The sequence below is a fragment of the Bufo bufo genome, chromosome 2 (genome assembly GCF_905171765.1).
Source record: "Bufo bufo chromosome 2, aBufBuf1.1, whole genome shotgun sequence".
NCBI lineage: Eukaryota > Metazoa > Chordata > Amphibia > Anura > Bufonidae > Bufo > Bufo bufo.
Window position 1 is genome coordinate 123,229,726 of NC_053390.1, and position 26,309 is coordinate 123,256,034.

The 26,309-nt window shown below is 44.2% G+C and overlaps 1 protein-coding gene across 2 annotated transcripts in view; it reads left to right on the plus strand.

Annotated features, from left to right (window-relative positions):
* The window catches only part of ATG10 (autophagy related 10), a 220,616-nt gene that overhangs the window by 136,081 nt on the left and 58,226 nt on the right, over window positions 1–26,309 (plus strand). For both annotated transcript variants that reach the window (XM_040421505.1, XM_040421506.1), the window contains exon 5: window positions 10,602–10,699. In XM_040421505.1, coding sequence (XP_040277439.1) covers window positions 10,602–10,699 — 98 coding nt within the window. The remainder of the gene's footprint in view (window positions 1–10,601; window positions 10,700–26,309) is intronic.

Here is a 26,309-nt window from a genome sequence, read left to right on the forward strand (position 1 = left end):
TATTGAATCAGTTAGACTACTTTCACATCTGCGTTTTCAATTCCGTTTTTGAGATTCGGCAGAGGATCTCAAAACCGGAATTAAACGGTTCAGTTTTGTCCCCATTCATTGTCAATAGGGAAAAAAAAACTGATCAGGATGCATAAGTATGCATCCGTTCTGTTTTGGTGCCGAACACAAAACTGCTGCAAGCTGTGGTTTTGTGTTCGGTTTGAGAAATGGTACAAACCAGATCCGGCATGATAATCAATGTAAGTCAATGGTGCCGGATCCGGGGTTTTTTGTTAGAGAAAAAACTGGATCCAGCACCCTTTAACTTACAATGATTTTCATACCCGATCCAGTTTCTTCAGTTTTGATTTACTGTATATTCCTGCGTATAAGACTACTTTTTAACACATGAAAATCTTCTCAAAAGTCGGGGGTCGTCTTATACGCCGGGTATGGCGGGCGCTGCAGTGCCGGGACGCCCGAATTATCAACAGAGAGAGCCCGGGCTATTGCCTTGTATCCCCAGCAGCTGAGAGCTGCGATGTAACCCACGGCATATGCCCCCCCCTGCGCTGTACCTTGTATACCGCCCCCTGCTCTGTACCTTGTATGCCTCCCCCCTGCTCTGTACCTTGTATACTCCTTGTACCGCCATCCTCCTGGCTGCTCGCATCTCGCTCCTACGCATGTGCGAGATTTCATGCGGCGAGCGTGGATACACGGGATCCTCACTGCCGCTCGCATCTCGCTCCTGCGCATGTACGAGATCTCCGTGCGGCATATCTAAGTGCGGCGCAGATGTGCATATGTGAATGTGAATATGAAGAATAACATAACAAAAACATGTTCAGGGTGGCACATGTTTAGGGTCTGGGAGGCAGGGAGGGAGGACAAGGAAGGTGGTGGGATGCAGGGATGGTGGTGATACCATGGGATGGCGGTGGTAGCTAGGGATGGTGGTGGGATGCAGGGATGGCAGTGGTATCTAGGGATGGTGGTGGGATGCAGGGATGGCAGTGGTATCTAGGGATGGTGGTGGGATGCAGGGATGGTGGTGGGATGCAGGGATGGCAGTGGTATCTAGGGATGGTGGTGGGATGCAGGGATGGCAGTGGTATCTAGGGATGGTGGTGGGATGCAGGGATGGCAGTGGTATCTAGGGATGGTGGTGGGATGCAGGGATGGTGGTGGGATGCAGGGATGGCAGTGGTATCTAGGGATGGTGGTGGGATGCAGGGATGGCAGTGGTATCTAGGGATGGTGGTGGGATGCAGGGATGGCAGTGGTATCTAGGGATGGTGGTGGGATGCAGGGATGGTGGTGGGATGCAGGGATGGCAGTGGTATCTAGGGATGGTGGTGGGATTCAGGGATGGCAGAGGTACCCAGGGATGGTGGTGGTATGCAGTAATGTACTGCTGTGTGTTGAAAAAGGGGTAGTCTTATACAGCGAGTATATCCCAAACTCTATATTTTCAGTGTAAAAGTTGGGGGTCGTCTTATACGCCGGCATATACGGTAATACAACCGGATCCGGCCAAAACAGATGCATCAGGATGTATTAAATGGCACAGATCCATTTAATTCCAGGTTTGAGATCCTCTGCCAGATCTTAAAACAGGAATTAACAACACAGATGTGAAAGTAGCCGTGAATGATTTAGGTGAATCAAACGGGAATCAAATTATGAGCAAATCGCTCATCTGCAGTTGTATGGTTTTGCCGCGTGACTCCATTGAAGTGAATGGGGCTGAACTTTAATGCTATACAGAACCCATGGACAGGACTGGTGCTCTTTACAACCCATTCCATAGGCAGATTATAGGCTACTGTAAAAGGCAGCTTGTACTCTGTTGGGTAATTGCAGGGAATTGCATCTTAGCTGCCTCCTTTTAGGGTAACATGTAACGTTATCGCCACAGATTTTCTGCAGCAGAAGTGCATGGGTAAAATCTACAGAGTTAGGCCTCTTGCACATGAACGTTGTGTACCCGTGCCGTATTGCCCATTCACTTCAATGGGTCCGCAATCACGGAGATGCGGAACGGAAGCACGGATCGGAACCCCACGGAAGCACTACGGAGCGCTTCCTTGGTGTTTCTGTCCGTGCCGCCGCACCGCAAAAAACTTGTTCTGTTTTTTTGCGGTGCGGACCCATCACGGACCCATTCAAGTTAAATGGGTCTCGATAAGTCCCGGCCGCCGCACGGACTTTGCCCGTGCATTGGGGACCGCAAATTGTGGCCCCCAATGCACAGAATGGCCGCACAACGTTTGTGTGCAAGAGGCCTATTAGAAGCGAAATGGATGAGATTTAAAAAAAAGGTTTGGTTAAGTTGCATTAATCAGGTGCGGATTTCACTTTGCTATGCAGAGGGTGAAACCTGATTTAAGGTGATCCTGTTGCAATAAACATGCTGCACAGATTTATAGTACAGTATTGAAATATATTTCCTGAAATCCCTGCTGTCTCTGGGGCTGTGGATCCAGTGGGTCGACAGCCTTTATGTTTGAGCATGCATACCGATAGAATTGTCAATCTCCCTAAGTAGAATTGTCTACATATGTCTAAACTGATCAGGGATTTAAATATATAAAATCAAAGTTTAAGGGGTTGTCTCATCATGGACAATGGGGGCATATCGCTAGGATATGCCCCCATTGTCTTATAGTTGCAGGTCCCACCGCTGGGACCCGCACCTATATCGAGAACGGAGTCGCGCAAGTGAAGTAGGGCGCAGCCGCCCTCCATTCATTTTTTACGGGGCCATCGAAAATAGCCGAGCAGTGGCTTGGCTATTTACGTCGGCCCCATAGAAATGAATGGGAGCGAGGGCCGCGCATTCACTGTTATGGGGAGCCAGCTTGGTGGTGGCCAGACCGGAGTCCTCCAGCCACTACCTTGCGGGGCTCTGTTCTCGATATAGGTGCTGGTCCCAGAGGTGGGACCTGCACCTATCAGACAATGGGGGCATATCCTAGCAATATGCCCTAATTGTCCATGATGAGACAACCCCTTTAAACTGGAAAACTTGCATTGTTCCTATCCAAAAAATGTAGCATGTTTGCAATTTGGGTTGATTAAATCTTCCTCCTTTTTTGTGTATACAGCTCCCCCGCTGACCTATTTGTCTCCATTGTTACAGACCTACTATAGTCTGATTTTGCAGTCAAACTTTCATTCATTTCCTACATCTTGCTAACGTAGCGTAAATTAGGTAGGTAACAAGAGGTAGAGAACATGTGAGAGTACAACTGCATGATCAGACTACACAAGGACACAGGTAGGTCTGCATTGCAGCTGTAGACACAAAACAGTCCATTTTAAAGGCTATGGACACCTTCGATTTTTAAATGTTATTGGTTATCTGTAGTAAAAAAAAAAGTTGCACTAAGTTTCAGTATGCTATCTTTATTTCTTAATTCATTTTCACCCCCACCCCTCAATATTCAGTTTGCAACCTTCTCCTAGTTCCAGGATTTTCTCATATGGGCAAATCACTTAGTAATTTATGCACCATATGGGTGTGGGTGGGTCCAGGGTGCTGCTGTCTTCCCCTTGCAGACTGACTTAAAGGGAACCTGTCATCACCTTTATGCTGACCTCACTGAGGGCAGCATAAGTTAGTGACAGACATGCTGATTTCAGCGGTGTGTCACACATCAGCTAAAAGTAAGTGGTTGCTGAGAACCAGCATCATAATCATTGCAGCCCGGGCTTTGACAAGAGTCAGATCTACCTGAGAAGAGTCCTGGTTATTCCTAATCTCCTGCTCTCTCACCCATCTGCTGATGATTGGCAGTTCTCTCCTAGAGAGAAAGGGAGAAAACTAGGTAGAAGACTGTCAGTCATCAGCAGGAGAGCAGGAATTCATGAATAACCAGGACTCTTCTCAGGTGGCCGTGACTCTTTTCCAGCCCGGTCTGCAATGATTGTGATGTTGGTTCTCAGCAACCCCTTACTGTTAACTTATAAATTAGAGACCGCTGAAATCAACTCGCCTGTCTCTACTTTATACTGCCGTTAGTATGGGCAGCACGCCAGACCTGCAGGGTATCGCGAAGTGAGGTCACGGTTATGGGTTACTCACTGTTCATAGGAGAACCCTGGGCAGGCATGCGGCAGTGAAGGAGAGGCTGACACAAAGTTCCTCTGGGGCACACTCTGTATGTAGGGACCCGGCCTGATGGTGGATGAGGTGCCCTGGATGTTACAGGTATTTTGAGTGCCTGAAGCAAGGTCCCTTTAAGAATCGTGACGCCAGTGCCTGTAACAGTGGCACACCGATTTATAGTAGCAATAAGTGAGGTACGCAGGTGGTATAGTGAACCAAACTTTGCTTTACTGGTAGAACAGTCCAACTTTATACAATAAGATGGTAATACAGTCCCTTACATCAAGTGTTCTTCACAAGCAGGCTTATTTCAATACTGGCAGGTATAATCTTGGCAAGATACTCAGAGGATAAATGACCAATGCTTCACAGCCCTGGCTGCACTACTTCACAGATATTCTGGCTGGCTGTATCCCAAGGCCCGTATGCCTAAATGCTGGCTTTTATCATTGGCAAATAATCTTCCTCCCGTATTTATCCTTGCACTAACTTTATAATTCTTCTGCCCATCAGCTTACTTGTCTTAGCTGGATACACTGGCTCTGCTTGGCTTGAGGGTACTGCAGGTTTCTCCCAGGAGGCACATCTCTTCTACTGGGGTGACTTCTTCTTGTGCTGTCATAGGCTCAATAATACTTCAGGCAGGCTATGATCCTTCACTAGTCTCCTGGTGGCAACTAGAAGCCTGGACTATCTAGCTGCATGTCAGGAGGAGGCCCTCAGCATATCTCTGGCTAAGATGCCCTCTCACTTCTGTGTCCACAGACTCCTGACTACAGACTACCCCTCCCTGTCTGAGCCTAAACATTTATACTAGGGGCTCCCTATCTCCCTCTAGTGTCTAGGATGCCCAACTACACCCTCATAGGCCTGCTATGCATGTCACAGGGGAACAATACACGCAAACACGCAAAAGCACATAGAAAATACATTAAAATGCATGGTTACATATAATATTACTGTCCCTTAGGAGTAGGAGTAACACGTGACCCAATTGACCCTTGTGTAGTGCCCACCCCTACCTAGTGGGACACTACATATGGACAGCATAAAGTTGATGACAGGTTCCCTTTAATTGCCTTCCTCCCTATGTCCATATCCTTTCCCTACTCTACTGCTAGCTCATACTTTGAGAGAGGGAAGGGTACAGGAAACAGGAGCAGAGCTTTGACAGATTTCAGATTCAGCAGCACCAGCATCTAAGTGAAGGACTGGAGCACACTCTGCAGAGGACAACTTGTTACTTAATTTTGTTGAAAAAAAAAAAATGAGTGCATAGCTGCCCATAGCCTTTAAATTAGGACTTTTTTTTGAACAGTAAAACATTTTCCAGGGTTCTGTGCAGCAGATATGTCGAAATAAAGCTCTCATCCGAGACATGTGCACTGGGCAGTTGAACATCATGGTCTTGGTCCATTCTTCCTAGGTTCCCCCATTCTTGAGAAAATTTGTGTTTTCTAATATACAAATGAGCCCTTAGGAGCAACGAGGTTGTTCCCAGAGGCTTGGTTCACTGTCCTTCATGCGCCTCTACCACTGACTGACAGGGCTAGGCAGTGAAGACATACTCACGCTTGGCCCTGAAGTCTCATGGGAACTCACTCAGCGCAGGCGCTGTACAGGGATGGCTCTGAACGCAGGACAAAGGGCATATTATAAAACATCCGTTTTCTCAAGAATTTGAGTACCTAGCAAGATGGGACCAAAACCATGATTTTTAACTCTCATGTGCACATGTCGCAATAAAACCGTCTGGTGAGACCATTTTATTGTGACATATCTGATTACAGAACTCCTTTAACCCCTTAAGGACACAGCCTTATTTCACCTTAGGACCAGGCCATTTTTTGCAAATCTGACCAGTGTCACTTTAAGTGCTGATAACTTTAAAACGCTTTGACTTATTCAGGCCATTCTGAGATTGTTTTTTCATCACATATTGTACATCATGACACTAGTAAAATGAAGTCCAAAAAATAATTTTTTTTGCACAAAAAAAAATATGTAATTTACCAAAAAATTTGAAAAATTTGCAAATTTCAACGTTTCAGTTTCTCTACTTCTGTAATACATAGTAATACCCCCAAAAATTGTGATGACTTTACATTACCCATATGTCTACTTCATGTTTTGAATTATTTTGGGAATGATATTTTATTTTTTGAGGATGTTACAAGACTTAGAAGTTTAGAAGCAAATCTTAAAATTTTTCAGAAATTTACAAAAACCCAATTTTTAGGGATCAGTTCAGGTCTGAAGTCACTTTGTGAGGCTTACATAATAGAAACCGAACAAAAATGACCCCATTCTATAAACTACACCCCTCAAGGTATTCAAAACTGATTTTCCAAACTTCGTTAACCTTTTAGGTGTTGCACAAGAGTTATTGGCAAATGGGGATGAAATTTGCGAATTTAATTTTTTGGCCTAATTTTCCATTTTAACCCATTTTTCCCACTAACAAAGCAAGGGTTATCAGCCAAACAAGACTGTATCTTTATTGCCCTGACTCTGCTGCTTACAGAAACACCCCATATGTGGCCGTAAACTACTGTACGGCCACACAGCGGGGCGTATAGTGAAAGGTGCGTTTGGTTTTTGGAGGGCTGATTTTGCTGGACTGGTTTTTTGACACCATGTCCCATTTGAAGCCCCCCTGATACACCCCTAGAGTAGAAACTCCATAAAAGTGACCTAATCTAAGAAACTACACCCCTCAAGGTATTCAAAACTGATTTTACAAACTTTGTTAACCCTTTAGGTGTTGCACAAGATTTAATGGAAAATAGAGATACAATTTCAAAATGTCACTTTTTTGGCAGATTTTCAATTTTTATATATTTTTTTTCTAGTTACAAAGCAAGGGTTAACAGCCATACAAAACTCATTATTTATGGCCCTGATTCTGTAGTTTACAGAAACACCCCATATGTGGCCGTAAACTGCTGTACGGGCACACGGCAGGGCGCAGAAGGAAAGGAATGCCATACGGTTTTTGGAAGGCAGATTTTGCTGGACTGTTTTTTTGGACACCATGTCCCATTTGAAGCCCCCCTGATGCACCCCTAGAGTAGAAACTCCAAAAAAGTGACCCCATTTTAGAAACTACGGGATAGGGTGGCAGTTTTGTTGGTACTAGTTTAGGGTACATATGATTTTTGGTTGCTCTATATTACACTTTTTGTGAGGCAAGACAACAAGAAATAGCTTTTTTGGCACCGTTTATTTTTTTTGTTATTTACAACGTTCATCTGACAGGTTAGATCATGTGGTAATTTTATAGAGCAGATTGTCACGGATGCGGCGATACCTAATATGTATACAATTTTTTTTATTTATGTAAGTTTTACACAATGATTTCATTTTTAAAACAAAAAAAATGTTTTAGTGTCTCCATAGTCTAAGAGCCATAGTTTTTTCAGTTTTTGGGCGATTATCTTAGGTAGGGTCTCATTTTTTGCGGGATGAGATGACGGTTTGATTGGCACTATGTTGGTGTGCATATGACTTTTTGATCGCTTGCTATTACACTTTTTGTGACGTGAGATGACAAAAAATGGCTTTTTTTACACCGTTTTTATTTTTTTTTATTTTTTACGGTGGTCACCTGAGGGGTTAGGTCATGTGATATTTTTATAGAGCCAGTCGGCGATACCTAATATGTATACTTTTTTTTATTTATGTAAGTTTTACACAATGATTTCATTTTTGAAACAAAAAAAAACATGTTTTAGTGTTTCCATAGTCTAAGAGCCATAGTTTTTTCAGTTTTTAGGCGATTATCTTGGGTAGGGTATGATTTTTGCGGGATTAGATGACGGTTTGATTGGCACGACTTTTTTGATCACTTTTATTACCTTTTTTGGGAAGTAAGGTGGGCAAAATTTCAATTTCATCATAGTTTTTTATTTTTTATTTTTATGGCCTTCACCGTTCGGGTAAAGTAACATGACTGTTTTATAGATCAGGTCGTTACGGACGCGGCGATACCAAACATGTGTTTATTTTTTTCATTTTTAATCAGTGATAAATGTGTTATTTGATTTTTACTTTTTTTTCACTTTTTTTTTGACCCAGACCCACTTGGTTCTTGACGATCCAGTGGGTCTGATGTCTGTATAATACAGTACTGTACACTATATAGTGTTTTGTCCTGTATTTTACTTACACTTTGTCTGAACAGATCTATGCCTTTAGCACAGATCTGTTCAGCACCATGGACAGCAGGATGCCTGAGAAGGTGTCCTGTTGCCATGGGAACCTTCCCCATCTGCTCAGTAGTGGCCAGAACTGCGCAGACTGGGAAGGGTAAGGAGGGTGGCTGTCTGGGGGCTCTCTCCCTCTCCATCGGGGGGCTGCAAAGGCACAGCAGCCCCCCGATGGGAGAGGGAGGGAGCTCCCTGAGCTGTTAACCTTTTCCATACAGCGGTCCGTAAGGACCGCGGTATGGAAAGGGTTAAACGGCTGACATCGCATCACAGATCTCAGCCGTTTATACCAGGGTGTCAGCAATGTGCTGACACCCTGGTATACCCACTGTACACCAACAACCCCCCCCCCCCTGCACCTCCAGCCGCCATCAAATCCTTCAGGGGTGCAGGGGGGGTGAAACATATATATAGTTTAGGCATACTAAAGTTTCTGATCTGACCGCGGGGATCAGAAACTGCAAAAAGCGCAGCAAACCGCAGGTCTGAATTGACCTGCGGTTTGTTGCGATCGCCGACATGGGGGGGTCACAGGACCCCCCCGGGCATTTAGCCGAGGTGCCTGCTCAATGATTTGAGCAGGCACGGGGTTCCGATCACCGCCTGCCGCGCGGCGGTGATCGAAAATACACAGGGCGTACATGTACGCCCTATGTCCTTAAGAGGTTAAAAGGGTTTTTCCATAAAAATATTGTATAGTTTTCAAAACCGCACCTAGATCTAAATACTTTTGTAATTGCAAGTAATTAAAAATTTAGCATAGCCAGTGAGTTATTCAATGAAATGTATGTGTATAGTGCCACCTGCTGTTTGTTCTTTTCCTTATTTCTTTGTCCTGCTCACTGAGAAGGACGCACATGCTCAGTTTCATCCTTCAGCTGCCTCCTGATCTGTGATAGGGTGAGAGCTGCAGGAGAATGGACACGCCCCCTGAGGTGTAGCAGAAAGACACTCCCCGTGAGCTGCCAGCTTGATATAAGTCTAGTGGAACAATGAATAGGGAGATTTTTGGATCCATGTGAGGTACAGGGCTGGTTCTAGCTTTGTTAGAAAGAGATTGTCCTGTACTATACAATGTCTGATTTAGATTTTTACAATAATCTTGGGATAGCCCTTTTTAAGTTGCAAAGTTGTACATAACCTTAACTGTATAATAAATAGTTGGTACGTTTTGTGCATCTGTTGACTAGGAACAGATCACCCTCTATTAAAAGCTGCTTCTTACTAACCTTCCCTTCTTCAACTGACCTACATATAAAATTAAGTTCAGATATCAGATTTATTTCAGTGCTCTTTGTCACTGAAGTTTCTTTACTGCATTTATTCAAGTGGAATAAGTTTGTTTCCCCTTTTTCCCTGTTATATTTTCTCCAATATTGAAGGTCATATGCGCATTCTTCCCATTATATTTTTTCCAATATAGAACATCACACGAGTATTTCCCTATTATGTTTTCTCAATTTAGAAATCTAAGTGAGAATTTTCTTTTACATCTTCTCCAATGTAGAATATCATATGAGTATTTTCCCTATTAAATTTTCTCCAATATAGAGAACTAAATGAGAATTTTCCCTTTTATATCTTCTCCAATTTAGAATATTATGAGCATTTTTCCTATAAGGCTACTTTCACACTCCCGTCATGGATTTGCACAAACGCATCCGTTCAGATAATATAACCCGCTGCATCCGTTCAGAACGTTTGTATTATCTTTAACATAGCCAAGACGGATCCGTCTTGAACACCATTGAAAGTCAATGGAGGATAGATCCGTTTTCTATTGTGCCATGTTGTGTCAGTGAAAACGGATCCGTCGCCATTGACTTACATTGTTTGGCTCAGTTTTGTCAGACGGACACCAAAACGCTGCACGCAGCGTTTTGGTGTTCGCCTCCAAAGCGGAATGGAGACGGAACGGAGCCAAACTGAGCCATTTTGAGCGGCTCCTTTTCCATTCAGAATGCATTAGGGCAAAACTGATCCCTTTTGGACCGCATGTGAGAGCCCTGAACGGATCTCACAAACGGAAACCAAAACGTCAGTGTGAAAGTAGCCTTATATTCTCTCCAATATAAAAAGGTAATGTGAGCATTTTGCCTATTATATTTTCGCTAATATTGAAACCATATCAGCATTTTCCCTATATTTTCTCCAATATAGAAGACCATATGAGCATTTTTATGCACAGCACCGTATTTTCAATGGGAGCAGGTTTTCCTGCCTGGTTCCCCACAAAGTCTACAGTTGTTCCCTGATAACATCTTGTGTTTTTTTTGTTGTCCCTCTAGATGGAAGACCCCTAACACTAGATGCAATATGGGAGAGGGTGCATGACAGCTATAAACCTCGACTACTACATGGACCATGGGAAACTATTACCCAACAAGTAAGACTGAAGATTTTCCATCTGTCTTTGTGCTTTGTAAATATTCTATTTACAGATGTTTGCAAAGTAATTAATGCTCTCTAGTACTTCTTTAGCCTTAGGCTACTTTCACATTAGCGTTTTTTGCGGATCTGTCATGGATCTGTTACAATACAACCGCATGCATTCGTCATGAACGAATCAGTTTGTATTATGTCTTCTATAGCCATGACGGTACTGTCTTGAATACCATTGAAAATCAATGGGGGGGGGGAGGGGCGGATCCGTTTTCTATTGTATCAGAGAAAACGGATTCGTCCCCATTGACTTACATTGTGTGCCAGGACGGATCCGTTTAGCTCAGTTTCATCAGACGGACACCAAAACGCTGCAAGCAGAGTTTTGGTGTCCGCCTCCAAAGCGGAATGGAGACGGAACGGAGGCGAACTGATGCATTCTGAGCGGATCCTTTGCCATTCAGAATGCATTAGGGCAAAACTGATCCGTTTTGGACCGCTTGTGATATGCCTGAACGGATCTCAGAAACGGAAAGCCAAAATGCCAGTGTGAAAGTAGCCTAAGACTGTTGCTAATTAAAGTGTGTTGCTATGGAGCAGTTGTCAGACATACTCATAGCTTACACAGAAAATCTCTTTAAAAGATAAAAAAGAAAGCATTCTGGGTATGTGCCAAATGAGATAGATCAATGTCCTGTCTAACCACTTATATCCAGTAGAGTGCACTTGGCTGCACATAAGTTGTACGCTGTCAACCCTTTCCCTTTTGTGTGAGCTGTATTTAGCAAAATTGAATTGAGCACTATTACCTGCATACAATATGTAAGAAAGTAAAAGGGAGATGTTTGCCTTGTTATGAGAATATCTATGTGTGCATAATTGGGCAACTATTAGTGTACAGAATTATTATATAACTTAGGGTACTTTCACACTTGCGGCAGAGGATTCCGGCCGGCAGTTCCGTGGCCTGAACTGCCTGCCGGATCTGGCAATCCGGATGCAAACTGATGGCATTTGTCAGACGGATCCGGATGCGGATCCGTCTGACAAATGCATTGCAATACCGGATCCGTCTCTCCGGTGTCATCCGGAAAAACGGATCCAGTATACATTTTTTTTTGTTGCATTTTTAAAGGTCTGCGCATATGAAAAACCAGATCCGTTTTGCCGGAACACTTAATGCCGGATCAGGCACATTGTAAATTAATGCTGGATTCGGCATTCCGGCAAGTGTTCAGTATTTTTGGCCGGAGCAACAAAACGTTTGATAGTTCTGTGATAACACCCCAATATCTTAGCAATTTGAAGAGTTTTCTATCCCCCTGAAAGACTTTGACTTTTCCAAGTCAGTTAAATCTCTTTTTTGGCCAATTTTGCCAGAGGAAAAAAATAATAATGCACACCTTGATATAGGACCCCTCGTAATTCCAAATATTTCCCTCTAAGCAGTCCCCAAAAAAGTATAAAGAAGATACAAATTAGCCTACTTACAGTTTACTTAATAGAAGAGTCATAAATGGCCATGCGGATCCAGGAGCGGGAGGAGTGCCTCTTTTTGTACTCATTAGCATATGTGGTAAATCATTGCTGTGCCCATGATCTCTTTTAGGCCTCATGCACACAACCGTTTTTCGGGTCCGCATGCGAGCCGCAGTTTTTGCGGCTCGAGTGCGGACCCATTTACTTCAATGGGGCTGCAAAGGATGCGGACAGCTCTCCGTGTGCTGTCCGCTTCCTTTGCTCCATTCCGTGGCCCCGCAAAAAAAATATAGCATGTCCTATTCTTGTCCGTTTTGCGGACAAGAATAGGCATTTCTACAATGGGCCGCAAATTGCGGAAGGCACACGGGCAGCTTCCGTTTTTTTGTGGATCCGCGGTTTGCGGACCGCAAAAAACGGAACGTCGTGTGCATGAGGCCTTATACGATTTATTTTGTGTTTTAAAAACCATCAAAAGTGGTTGTCCAGGATTTTACTATTGATGGTCTATCCTTACGATAGGCCATTAATGTCTGATTGTTGGTGGTCTGACCCTGCTCATATGCTGTATTGGGGTAATTCTGGCTCCCACTGTGTAGGAGACAGAGCTTGTTACTGCATTTCTTTTCCCATTGAAGTGTACAGGAGCAGCGCTGCATTAATCTGCCCAATCCACTACACAGTTGTGTAGTTCCAGTGCCGGAGCTGCCTTTAAAGGGTTTGTCTCACTTCATCAAATGGCATTTATCATGCAGAGAAAGTTAATACAAGGCACTTACTAATGTATTGCGATTGTCCATATTGCCTCCTTCACTGGCTTGATTCATTTTCCCATCACATCATACACTATTCGTTTCCATGGTTACGACCACCCTGCACACTAGGAAAAAGCACCAACCTATGTGCACTCCCAGGTTCCCGGCCACCAGAGAGACTAGCACTTTTTTTTTTTTTTTATTAACTTTTACTTTATATTTACTTTCTTTCCAGAATAAATGCTAATGCTGAAGTGACACAACCCCTTTAAACAGTTGATCAGCAGTGTGTTGGCCCCCGCTGATTAGATATTGATGTCTGCAATAGTAAAATCCTGAACAACCCCTTAAGGACTTGGGACGTACCGGTACATCCTAAGTTTAAATCGCGATTGCGGCGGGGGTTAATCGCAACAGGATGTCCGCTGAAATCATTCAGCGGGCATCCTGTTAAAACGCGGTTTGCGGCTTTTACCTAGTGCGGCGGGCGGCGGTGCCATCGGGTCCCCATGTGGCTGTAGGGGGGACCCGATGGCATGGAAGGCAGCGCGATGTCTAAGGAAGGCATCGCGCTGCCTTCCAGTGACGAGCCTGTGAGATCCTGCCCCCTGGATCTCACAGGCCGGAAGATGTATGAGTAATACACACAGTATTACTCATACAGCCAATGCATTCCAATACAGAAGTATTGGAATGCATTAGGGATCGACCGATATTGATTTTTTAGGACCGATACCGATAATTTGTGAACTTTCAGGCAGATAGCCGATAATTTATACCGATATTCTGTGAAATTTCATTTTTGAAAAAAAAAGATTCCTACACACATCTGCTGAAAATGAATATTTTTATTGTTAATGTGTATTTTATTTTTTTTGTAAATCTTTCTTTTTCATTTATACTTAATATTTTGGTGTTTATTTTTTACTAACTTTTAACCCCCTTAGAGACTAGAACCCTTGTCCTATTCACCCTGATAGATCTCTATCAGGGTGAATAGGAGCTCACACTGTCCCTGCTGCTCTGTGCCCTGTGCACACAGCAGCATGGAGCTTACCATGGCAGCCAGGGCTTCAATAGCGTCCTGGCTGCCATGGTAACTGATTGGAGCCCCAGGATTACACAGCTGGGCTCCGATCGGAGGAGGAGGGGAGAGGGGACCCTGTGGCCACTGCCACCAATGATTATTACTGGGGGGGCTTGGGTGGGGGGGCGCACTGCGCCACCAATGTTTTTAATACTGGGGTGGGGGTGGGGGTGGGGGGCGTACTGCGCCACCAATGATTAATACTATGGGGCTTTGGGGGCCACACTGCGACACCAATGAACATAAATCTCTCATTTATTCATATACAGGAGGCGGGAGCTGGCTGCAGAATCACATAGGCGGCTCCCGACCTCTATGAGCGATAGCTGCGATCCGCGGCACCTAAGGGGTTAACTACCGCAAATCGCAGCTACCGCTCATAGAGGTCGGGAGCTGGCTATGTGACTCTGCAGCCAGCTCCCGCCTCCTGTTCAATTTGAATGAATAAGTGAGTCAACATCATTGGTGGCGCAGTGGCCAAAGCCCCTCCCCTCCATTTCCCATCTGTCTCTTCATTGGCGGCAGCGGCAGCAGCATCACAGGGGGAGGGAGACACTGCTTCCTTCTCCCCTCTGCTGCTGAGGGAACACAGAGAGCGCTGAGCAGCGCGATCAGTGTTCCCAATACGTTATCGGAATATCGTCAAAATAGATACCGATAACGGTCAAAATCCTGAATATCGGCCGATAATATTGGTAAAACCCATAATCGGTCGATCCCTAGAATGCATTGTAAAAGGGATTAGACCCCCAAAAGTTGAAGTCCCAAAGTGGGACAAAAAATAAAGTAAAAAAAAAGTTTAAAAAATAGTTTCCCCCCCAAAAATTAAAAGTTTCAAGTAAAAATAAACAAAAATAGGGAGAAAAAAAAGTATACATATTAGGTATCGCCACGTCCGTATCGACCGGCTCTATAAAGATATCACATGAACTAACCCCTCAGATGAACACCGTAAAAAATAAAAACTGTGCTAAATAAAAAAATTTTTGTCACCTTACATCACAAAAAGTACAACAGCAAGCGATCAAAAAGGCGTTTGCCCACCAAAATAGTACCAATCTAACCGTCACCTCATCCCACACAAAATAAGACCCTACCTAAGATAATCGCCCAAAAAATGAAAAAACTATGGCTCAGAATATGGAGACACTAAAACATGATATTTTTTTGGGTTTCAAAAATGATATTATTGTGTAAAACTTACATAAATAAAAAAAAGTATACATATTAGGTATCGCTGCGTCCGTATCGACCGGTTCTATAAAAATATCACATGACCTAACCCCTCAGATGAACACCGTAAAAAATAAAAACTGTGCTAAATAAACCATTTTTTGTCACCTTACATCACAAAAAGTGTAATACCAAGCGATCAAAAAGTCATATGCACCCCAAAATAGTGCCAATAAAACCGTCATCTCATCCCGCAAAAATCATACACCACCCAAAGTAATCGCCCAAAAACTAAAAAAATTATGGCTCTCAGACTATGGAAACACTAAAACATGATTTTTTTTGTTTCAAAAAATAAATCATTGTGTAAAACTTACATAAATAAAAAAAAGTATACATATTAGGTATCGCCGCATCCGTGACAACCTGGTCTATAAAAATATCACATGATCTAACCTGTCAGATGAATTTTGTAAATAACAAAAAATAAAAACGGTGCCAAAACAGCTATTTCTTGTTACCTTGCCTCACAAAAAGTGTAATATAGAGCAACCAAAAATCATATGTACCCTAAACTAGTACCAACAAAACTTCAACCCTATCCCGTAGTTTCTAAAATGGGGTAACTTTTTTGGAGTTTCTACTCTAGGGGTGCATCAGGGGGGCTTCAAATGGGACATGGTGTAAAAAAAAAACAGTCTAGCAAAATCTGCCTTCCAAAAACCGTATAGCATTCCTTTCCTTCTACGCCCTGCCATGTGCCCGTACAGCGGTTTACGACCACATATGGGGTGTTTCTGTAAACTACAGAATCAGGGCCATAAATATTGAGTTTTGTTTGGCTGTTAACCCTTGCTTTGTTACTGGGAAAAATTGATTAAAATGGAAAATTTGCCAAAAAATTGAAATTCTGAAATTTCATCTCCATTTGCCAATAACTCTTGTGGAACACCTAAAGGGTTAACGACGTTTGTAAAATCTGTTTTGAATACCTTGAGGGGTGTAGTTTCTTAGATGGGGGTCACTTTTATGGAGTTTCTACTCTAGGGGTGCATCCGGGGGGCTTCAAATGGGACATGGTGTCAAAAAAACCAGTCCAGCAAAACCTGCCTTCCAAAAACAGTATGGCATTCCTTTCCTTCTGCGCCCTGCCGTGTGCCCGTACAGCGGTTTACGACCACATATGGGGTGTTTCTGTAAACTACAGAATCAGGGCCATAAATATTGAGTTTGGTTTGGCTGTTAACCCTTGCTTTAACTGGAAAAAAATTATTAAAATAAAAAATCTGCCAAAAAAGTTAAATTTTGAAATTGTAACTCTATTTTCCATGAATTCTTGTGGAACACCTAAAGGGTTAACGACGTTTGTAAAATCAGTTTTGAATACCTTGAGGGGTGTAGTTTCTAGAATTTTTGGGTGGTTTCTATTATGTAAGCCTCGCAAAGTGACTTCAGACCTGAACTGGTCCCTAAAAATTGGGTTTTTGAAAATTTCTGAAAAATTTCAAGATTTGCTTTTAAACTTCTAAGCCTTGTAACATCCCCAAAAAATAAAATATCATTCCCAAAATTATCCAAACATGAAGTAGACATATGGGGAATGTAAATTATTAACTATTTTTGGAGGTATTACTATGTATTATAAAAGTAGAGAAATTGAAACTTGGAAATTTGCCATTTTTTACAAATTTTTGGTAAATTTGGTATTTTTTTTTTTATAAATAAAGATGATTTTTTTTTACTTGATTTTACCAGTGTCATGAAGTACAATATGTGACGGGAAAAAAAATCTCAGAATGGCCTGGATAAGTCAAAGCGTTTTAAAGTTATCAGCACTTAAAGTGACACTGGTCAGATTTGCAAAAAATGGCCAAGTCCTTAAGGTGAAATAGGGCTGAGTTCTTAAGGGGTTAAGTTAAAGTATACGTTGAGAATAGAAAAATGTAATGTACAGTAAGAAAAATGTATGTGTTATATGGATCCTTTTTTTTTTCGCGCAATGGGACCCTAGGAAGTTGAAGTTGCAATTATTACACCAATGTTGTTAGTGCATTTGGAAGATTCATTAATCAAGCCCCGCGCCAGCGCTGGATGCCCTATAGGTCACTGACATGTTATATAATGACTGTCTATAAGCACAATGCAAACTTTCCTTACAAGTTGAAATATTTCCTGAGAACCAGAGTGTGTGTCTTCCAAGTCTCCCGAGCACTTCAGAGGAACAATAAAATGTGTGAATCCTGGGAAATGTACCCAGGGTCGAAGGAATATTCAGCGGCTGGTTCTGCGGTGAAGTACACTTCTCGTGAAGCACGCTGCCATGAGAATGATTATCCTGTTAATGCACAGACACAACTCGTGCTTCCGCTCTAGTAACAACCCCACTGTGGGCTGTGAAAGGAAGAAGCCCCATAACAGAAAACTTGTTTTACAGAAAGTTCTCTAATCTGATGCTATTTAACTGGAAAAGGGCGTCTATTTTTACAATTAGTGGGAAGGAAAAGTCCAGCACCCCCATTTATTATGATGACCTACACTGCGGATGGGTCAGCAATGTCTAGAGACCAGAAACACCCCCTTCACTAACTGAAATTCAGGTGACATCAGGGAAGTAGCAGAGCTGGGAATGATTGAGATTTGGCTGTAAGACTGTTTGATACTTAGTTGTATGCATTCCTGACTCCCATTGTAAAGAATTAGGGGGTCATTTATTAAACAGTAATACTCCACTGCAGGATCCCCACATATAAACTTACTGCACTGACGGGGTCGCATGTGCCAGTGCAGCCAATGGCTAGCTTCAACGGGTGAACTGCTGGGTCAAGTGCTGCTTGGAATCATGTCACCTCTGAAGCCAGCTGCAGTTTCACATGTGACACCGCCCGTGCAGGAAGTTGGGTAGTGGGAACCGGAAATGCAGTGAAGACAGCCTGGGACCCATGGAGCTGGAACGAAGTGGAGAAGGTAAGTATACTCCCCTTCACAGGTCACGCTAAGTGTGTGTGCGTGTGTGTGTGTGAAAGGTGGAAGGAATTTAAAAATATATTATGGACAGCCCCTTTAACCACCTCAGCCCCCAGTGCTTAAACACCCTGAAAGACCAGGCCACTTTTTACACTTCTGACCTACACTACTTTCACCGTTTATTGCTCGGTCATGCAACTTACCACCCAAATGAATTTTACCTCCTTTTCTTCTCACTAATAGAGCTTTCATTTGGTGGTATTTCATTGCTGCTGACATTTTTACTTTTTTTGTTATTAATCGAAATTTAACGATTTTTTTGAAAAAAAAATGACATTTTTCACTTTCAGTTGTAAAATTTTGCAAAAAAAACGACATCCATATATAAATTTTGCTCTAAATTTATTGTTCTATATGTCTTTGATAAAAAAAAAATGTTTGGGTAAAAAAAAATGGTTTGGGTAAAAGTTATAGCGTTTACAAACTATGGTACAAAAATGTGAATTTCCGCTTTTTGAAGCAGCTCTGACTTTCTGAGCACCTGTCATGATTCCTGAGGTTCTACAATGCCCAGACAGTACAAACACCCCACAAATGACCCCATTTCGGAAAGTAGACACCCTAAGGTATTCGCTGATGGGCATAGTGAGTTCATAGAACTTTTTATTTTTTGTCACAAGTGAGCGGAAAATGATGATTTTTTTTTTTTTTTTCTTACAAAGTCTCATATTCCACTAACTTGTGACAAAAAATAAAAAGTTCTATGAACTCACTATGCCCATCAGCGAATACCTTGGGGTCTCTTCTTTCCAAAATGGGGTCACTTGTGGGGTAGTTATACTGCCCTGGCATTCTAGGGGCCCAAATGTGTGGTAAGGAGTTTGAAATCAAATTCTGTAATAAATGACCAGTGAAATCCGAAAGGTGCTCTTTGGAATATGGGCCCCTTTGCCCACCTAGGCTGCAAAAAAGTGTCACACATGTGGTATCGCCGTATTTAGGAGAAGTTGGGGAATGTGTTTTGGGGTGTCATTTTACATATACCCATGCTGGGTGAGATAAATATCTTGGTCAAATGCCAACTTTGTATAAAAAAATGGGAAAAGTTGTCTTTTGCCAAGATATTTCTCTCAGCTCATATGCCTCGGCAAACGTATCTTTTACTGCAGAGGAGAAATCTCGTCTTGCAGCGCCGCATACACCGACTTGCGTGTAATCTGACAGCAGCGCAATGCTTCTGTCCGAATGCACATCAGTGCTGCAGCTAGTCGATCGGTTGGTCCACCTGGAAGGTAAAAAAAACAAAACAAAAAAGAAAAAACCAGGCCGCAACACAATAAATTTATTAACTGTTGAACAGAAGAATAGAAACTTTTTTTTAACTTTTTTACTTACCGGTAATTTTTTTTTTGTTTAGTTTTTTTTACCTTTATAGAACAAACCTCTCCTTCCCCATGGGACAATGTGCAAAGCGCAAATCGCCCAAAGATGTGGAGAAGTACGTTATGCACTTTATCCCAGGTGAAAGGAGAGGTTTGCAGCAGCTGTGAGTAAAAGGGCCCTAATAGCCCTGTGTGCCTGTCCTGTGAGATGCAATCCCTATGCTAGGTGTACCTGTGTGTGGTACTTCCGGAAACACTCACCAAAGCATAGGGCAGGGTGGTCAGGACAGTCAGGACAGAAATAGCGGGTGTCACGCCTTATTCCACTCCTGCTACAGACACAACATTTTTTTCGGGGTGGCGGTTGGGTTGAGGTACCAGCAACGACACTGGGGAAATGTCGCTCGTGTAGACGGCTAACTACACTGGTGGATGGGGCCACGGAACCTCCTGGATACAGGAGGTTCTCGATGATCTCTTCCTGGAATTTGAGGAAGGATCCTGTTCTCCCAGCCTTACTGTAGAGAACAAAACTATTATATGCAGCCAATTGAATTAAATATACAGACACCTTCTTATACCAGCGTCTGGTTCTGCGGGAAACTAAATAGGGAGCCAACATCTGGTCATTGAAGTCCACCCCTCCCATGAGCGCATTATAGTCGTAGACTGAGAGGGGCTTTTCAATGACACGGGTTGCCCTTTCAATTTGGATTGTCGTGTCTGCGTGAATGGAGGAGAGCATGTAAACGTCACGCTTGTCTCTCCATTTCACCGCGAGCAGTTCTTCATTACACAAGGCAGCCCTCTCCCCCCTTGCAAGACGGGTGGTAACGAGCCGTTGGGGGAAGCCCACGCGACTAGTTCGCGCGGTGCCACAGGCGCAAATCCGTTCTAGAAACAAATGCCTAAAGAGGGCCACACTTGTGTAAAAATTGTCCACATAAAGATGGTACCCCTTGCCGAATAAGGGTGACACCAAGTCCCAGACTGTCTTCCCACTGCTCCCCAGGTAGTCAGGGCAACCGACCGGCTCCAGGGTCTGATCTTTTCCCTCATAGATCCGAAATTTGTGGGTATAGCCTGTGGCCCTTTCACAGAGCTTATACAATTTGACCCCATACCGGGCACGCTTGCTTGGGATGTATTGTTTGAAGCCAAGGCGCCCGGTAAAATGTATTAGGGACTCGTCTACCCAGATGTTTTGCTCGGGGGTATACAAATCTGCAAATTTCTGGTTGAAATGGTCTATGAGGGGCCGAATTTTGTGGAGCCGGTCAAAAGCTGGGTGGCCTCTGGGACGGGAGGTGGTGTTGTCGCTAAAATGCAGAAAACGCAGGATGGTCTCAAATCGTGTCCTGGACATAGCAGCAGAGAACATGGGCATGTGATGAATTGGGTTCGTGGACCAATATGACCGCAATTCATGCTTTTTAGTTAGACCCATGTTGAGGAGAAGGCCCAAAAAAATTTTAAGTTCGGAAACTTGGACTGGTTTCCACCGGAAAGACTGGGCATAAGAGCTTCCCGGGTTGGCGGATATAAATTGTGTGGCATACCGATTTGTTTCTGCCACGACTAAGTCCAAGAGCTCCGCAGTCAAGAACAGCTCAAAAAATCCCAGGGCCGAACCGATTTGAGCCGTCTCAACCCGAACTCCAGACTGGGCGGTGAAAGGGGGAACTACTGGTGCGGCTGAAGTTGGTGACTGCCAATCAGGGTTTGCCAGCACCTCAGGGATTCTAGGGGCTCTACGGGCCTGTCTGCGCGGTGGCTGCGACGGGGTAACTACTGCACGTGCCACCGTACCAGCTTCAACTGCCCTTCTGGTGCTCGCCACGTCACCATGTTGTACGGCAGTGCTGGTACTAGGTCCAGGGAGGGCTGCGCTGCTGGTGTATGCCTCACCACGTGATCCGGCAGCGACAGCCCCACTCTGCTGCTCTTGAAACGGATCCTGCGTAACCTGTGGTCTAGCGACACGGGGCCGGGTACGCCTGGTTCTATCAGGGACCTCCACCTCCTCGTCCGAACTTTGGGTCAGAGAGCCACTGCTTTCCACAGGTTCATATTCTGACCCGCTAGATTCGTCAGATGAGGGTTCCCATTCCTCATCCGACTGGGTCAGAATCCTGTAGGCCTCTTCAGAAGAATACCCCCTGTTTGCCATTTGGACTACTAAATTTAGGGGTATTCCCTGAGACTACCCAAGAAAAAAAGCAAACCTGTCTTACAAAGGGGAGGCTAGCGAAGTACCGGAGGCCGCTGCGGTTGATAAAAAAATATCAAAACTGATTTTTTTTATCGCCGCAGTGCGTGTAAAGTGAATGTGCAGTGATCAAAAAACAAAATTTTTTTGGTCACTGCGGTGGGGCGGGCATGGGTGAACGCACGTGTGGGCGACCGATCAGGCCTGATCGGGCAAACACTGCGTTTTGGGTGGAGGGCGAGCTAAGGTGACACTAATACTATTATAGATCTGACCGTGATCAGTTTTGATCACTTATAGATACTATAAAAGTACAAATGCTGATTAGCGATACGCTAATCAGCGAATAAAAGTGACTGCGGTGTGGTGGGCTGGGCGCTAACTCACGCTAACTACCTAACCAAGGGGCCTAAACTATCCCTAAAACCTAACAGCCAATACTAGTGGAAAAAAAAAATCACTTTTTGTCTTTCACTAAGTGATTGACAGGGGGCGATCAAGGGGTTAATTCGGGTGATGGGGGTGATGGAGGGTGATCTGGGGCTAAGGTGTAGTGTTGGTGGGTACTCGCAGTGAAGTCTGCTCCTCTGCTGGATCCAACCGACGAAAAGGACCAGCAGAGGAGCAGAGAAGCCATATAACAGATCATATTTACTAATATGATCTGTTATCTGGCTTCTGATTTGATTTTTTGAAAATCGCCAGCCTGCCAGCCAATGATCGTTGCTGGCAGGCTGGTGACGAAATACTTCTTTAACTTTTGCCGGCCCGCGATGCGCATGCGCGGGCCCGCAATGCACGAAATCTCGCGTCTCGCGAGAGGACGCACCGGCGCGTCCACCCAGAACAACAGGACCGCCGCAAAGACGCAATCCTGGTACGGCGGTCCTGAGGAGGTTAAAGGGGTTCTCCGGGAATTAAGAAAATGAAAATACTTAAATATTACTTTAGTATAAATATATTACTCATTAGTTATAATGGTTAATTTTGTCTAGGGAGCAATCATTAGGAGAAATAAAATGGCCGCCGTCCTATTAGCACATACAAAACCTGTCCTAATCACATAGTAGGGCAAGTTACTTCACAACACTTAGATAAAGAGCTGCCTCATCGTCCTCTCTGCTCTACTTGTCATGGATTATGATCCTGAATGCAGATGAAAAGATGAAGTAGGCTACGTGCACACGAATGTTGTTTGTTTCCATGTCCGTTCCGTTTTTTTTTGCGGATAGGATGCGGACCCATTCATTTCAATGGGTCTGCAAAAAATGCGGACAGCACACCGTGTGCTGTCCGCATCAGTATGTCCTTTCCGTAGCCCCACAAAAAAAAAAATAGAACATGTCCTATTCTTGTCCGTTTTAGGCATTGTTACAATGGACCCGAAAAAAAAAAAAAAAAAAAACAGATGACATCCGTATGTCATTTGCAGACCGCAAAACACATACGGTCGTGTGCATGTAGCCATACAGAGAGGACGGACAGGACAGACTGTGGAAATGGAGACTGCATACAAGTGCTGCCGCTCATTATCTACACCCCCACTATCCTTTCTGTACTTCATGTCTCCTCATGAACTCCATTCCCACAGAGATTCATCTGAAGATCATATTAAACTGTATTCAGGATCATAATTCCTGACAAGAGAGGAAGATGGTGCAGCTTGTTAACTTGTCCTTCTGTGTAATTAGGACAGGTTTTGTGTGTACTAGTAGAATGGCGGCCATTTAATTTTTCCTAATGATTGCTCCCCGGACAAAATGAGCCATTATAACTAATGAAAGGTATTTGGTAATATATTTATAATGAAGTAATATTTAAGTATTTTCCTTTTCTTAATTCCCGGAGAACCCCTTTAAGGTCATTAAAGGTGTTGTTTCACCACAGACAACCCTTTTAATCTGAGAGCTGCCATAATGATTAACTGATCGCTGTGGGTCTTGGTCCCGACACCCTTTGCAAACCGACGTTTCTGCAATGAGCAGGACCGTGGTACGGTTAGGCGGACGCCAAAATATGCAGTGGGTCCGGATATGGGTATAATAGTCTATGTTGTTTGTTCGTTACGCCAATTGCAGCGTGCGCAGAGTACAGTCTCAGGGCCCTTTAAGGTGTTGTAACTCACGTACCAGGTTAGGAATGCCAGAGTGGTGTAATGTCTCTGTGTAGTAGTAAGTGGATGTTCCTCAAGAGTTATGCTCACAGGGAATGGTTTGTCCTGGAGATCTGGAGGTGGCTGCTTGCTTGTCAATCAGCTGAGGCTGAAGGCTCAGACTGGGAATGGTGATCTTTTGTCTCAGCCGAGACTCGATCCTGGGTTGGGATCCCTAGAACTGGGAGCTCCTACCAGCACAGCCTTCCCCTAGCTGGGGTGGCTGGCACACTATCTAACTTCATTTCCTCCCCATGAGGCAGGATGTGGGAACATTCCACACCTCCTCAAAGAGGGGGGAGCTAAACTGGAATGTACTATTCCAGTCTAGATATGCTAAACTGTTACTAAGGTCCTGCTAAACATTGCTGCCACCTGCTGGTGTATATGGAAAACTACAGCAATTACATGTAACAGGCTTAGAAAATGCACATTTGTGAGGAATATTATGTAAAATCACATTAGATGACAAGGCACATATTACCAACAAATAGTAGCAGGGAAAAAGAGTTTAGTAACATAATTCTGGGATGTTACATTTCCCCCACCATAACATAAATGGCCACCAGAGCAACAGCTGCTACTAGCTATTGGTGCAACGTGCCAGTCCGCAGGGGTAGAACACGTGAGGTTCACGGTGTGCCGGAATGTACATACAGTTCATCGGTTACTCACGGTTTAGCAGTCGCCTCCTTGGGCCAGCAGTGCAGTGAAGGGGAGAACAGCACTGGATTCTCCGGGGCACACTCGATTACAGGGGACACCGGCCAGGTGGTGATCGAGGTGCCCTTGATGGTAAATGGTTCCTGAGTGCTTGTGCGACTGGGCCCCTGGTTTAAATAATGTCGTGACGCCAGCATCTTGGTGTGAAATGTTGAGTGGTAGTGGTGTGGAGTTAGAAGAATGAGGCAGGTTTAAATCCAACGGTAACTTTTACTACAACCAGGTTCTTGATAACAGTTTACATCCAGCAATAAAACAGTCTCTGATACACATGCAAATAGGATGTGATGAATCCTAGTAACAGGCTGTGCTGATGATACTGTGTCAGGCTAGGGTGGTAAGTTATGTACTTACTGGGAAAACAGCTCTCTGGCTTGCTCCAGTCTTAGTTGAGGTAGTCCCAATCTTGATCTTCTACACAAGTGATATGACAGAATCCTTATCTGTCTTAGGAATAACGGTGAGGCTGCCAGAAGCTATTAAGTCCTTCACCAAATTACAAAGGCGCCTAGAGCCTATGACAATGGCTTTATCCTTCCTTTGTCTTGATCCACTAAACTCAAGAAATTCACTTGTTCCTTCTGAAGAATAAAGATAGACTTCCCTCCGCCTGTCTTCCCGTCTTAGGTCCTGAGGTGTATGATGGCTTCTCTGGGCCGTGAAGCTCCAGAGAGGAGGAGAGGGAACCTCTCCTTCCCCCTTAGCTCCTCACTCCAAAAACCCCTCCAACTAGGCCTGAACTACTCTATTTATACTGTGGTGCTTCCCCCATCTAGTGGTGGATGTATGTAGTGCACCTGACAGGCTGGTAAATAGGAATATCACAGGATAACACAATACAAAGGCCCGTCGCTAACAGACAGGCAAAACAAGCAATTGCTTGGGGCCCTGAGCTGGTTGGGGCCCCGAGCTGGCCCGGGGCCAACTTCCAGCCAGGCCACTGAGTAACTCAGAAGATCCGATGGTATATTCTAACCCCCAGGCGTTCCCATGGTGACGGGGACGCTTGCTTGGGGGTTAGAATATACCATCGGATCTGAGTTTTACGAGCTCAGTGAGATCGTGAAAACTCAAATCCGATGGTATATTCTAACCCCCAGGCGTTCCCATGGTGACAGGGACGCTTGCCTGGGGGTTAGAATATACAGGGCCACGCCGCTCACAGCAGTATATTTATAAACTAATCAGTAACTACTTTAACTTTAATCATTGCTCATTGCTGAGCTCTTTACTTGGATTATTTGGATATCTTACTTTGTCTTAGCTCCGGTAATAGCAGGCAGTGCGGGGGGGCGGCGCTCACTCACTGACATCACGCGCCTGCTCCTCCCACTAGGCGGCGCAGGCGCGTGACGTCAGTGAGTGAGCACCGCCCTCCGCACTGCCTTCTATTACCGGAGCTAAGACAAAGTAAGATATCCAAATAATCCAAGTAAAGAGCTCAGCAATGAGCAATGATTGAAGTTAAAGTAGTTACTGATTAGTTTATAAATATACTGCTGTGAGCGTCGGGGAGGGGGATCTGTGGATGGCACTGTAGGGGGATCTGTGGCACTGTTTAGGGGAGGGGGGATCTGTGGATGGCACTGTTTAGGGGAGGGGGGATCTGTGGATGGCACTGTTTAGGGGGGATCTGTGGATGGCACTGTTTAGGGGGGATCTGTGGATGGCACTGTTTAGGGGGGATCTG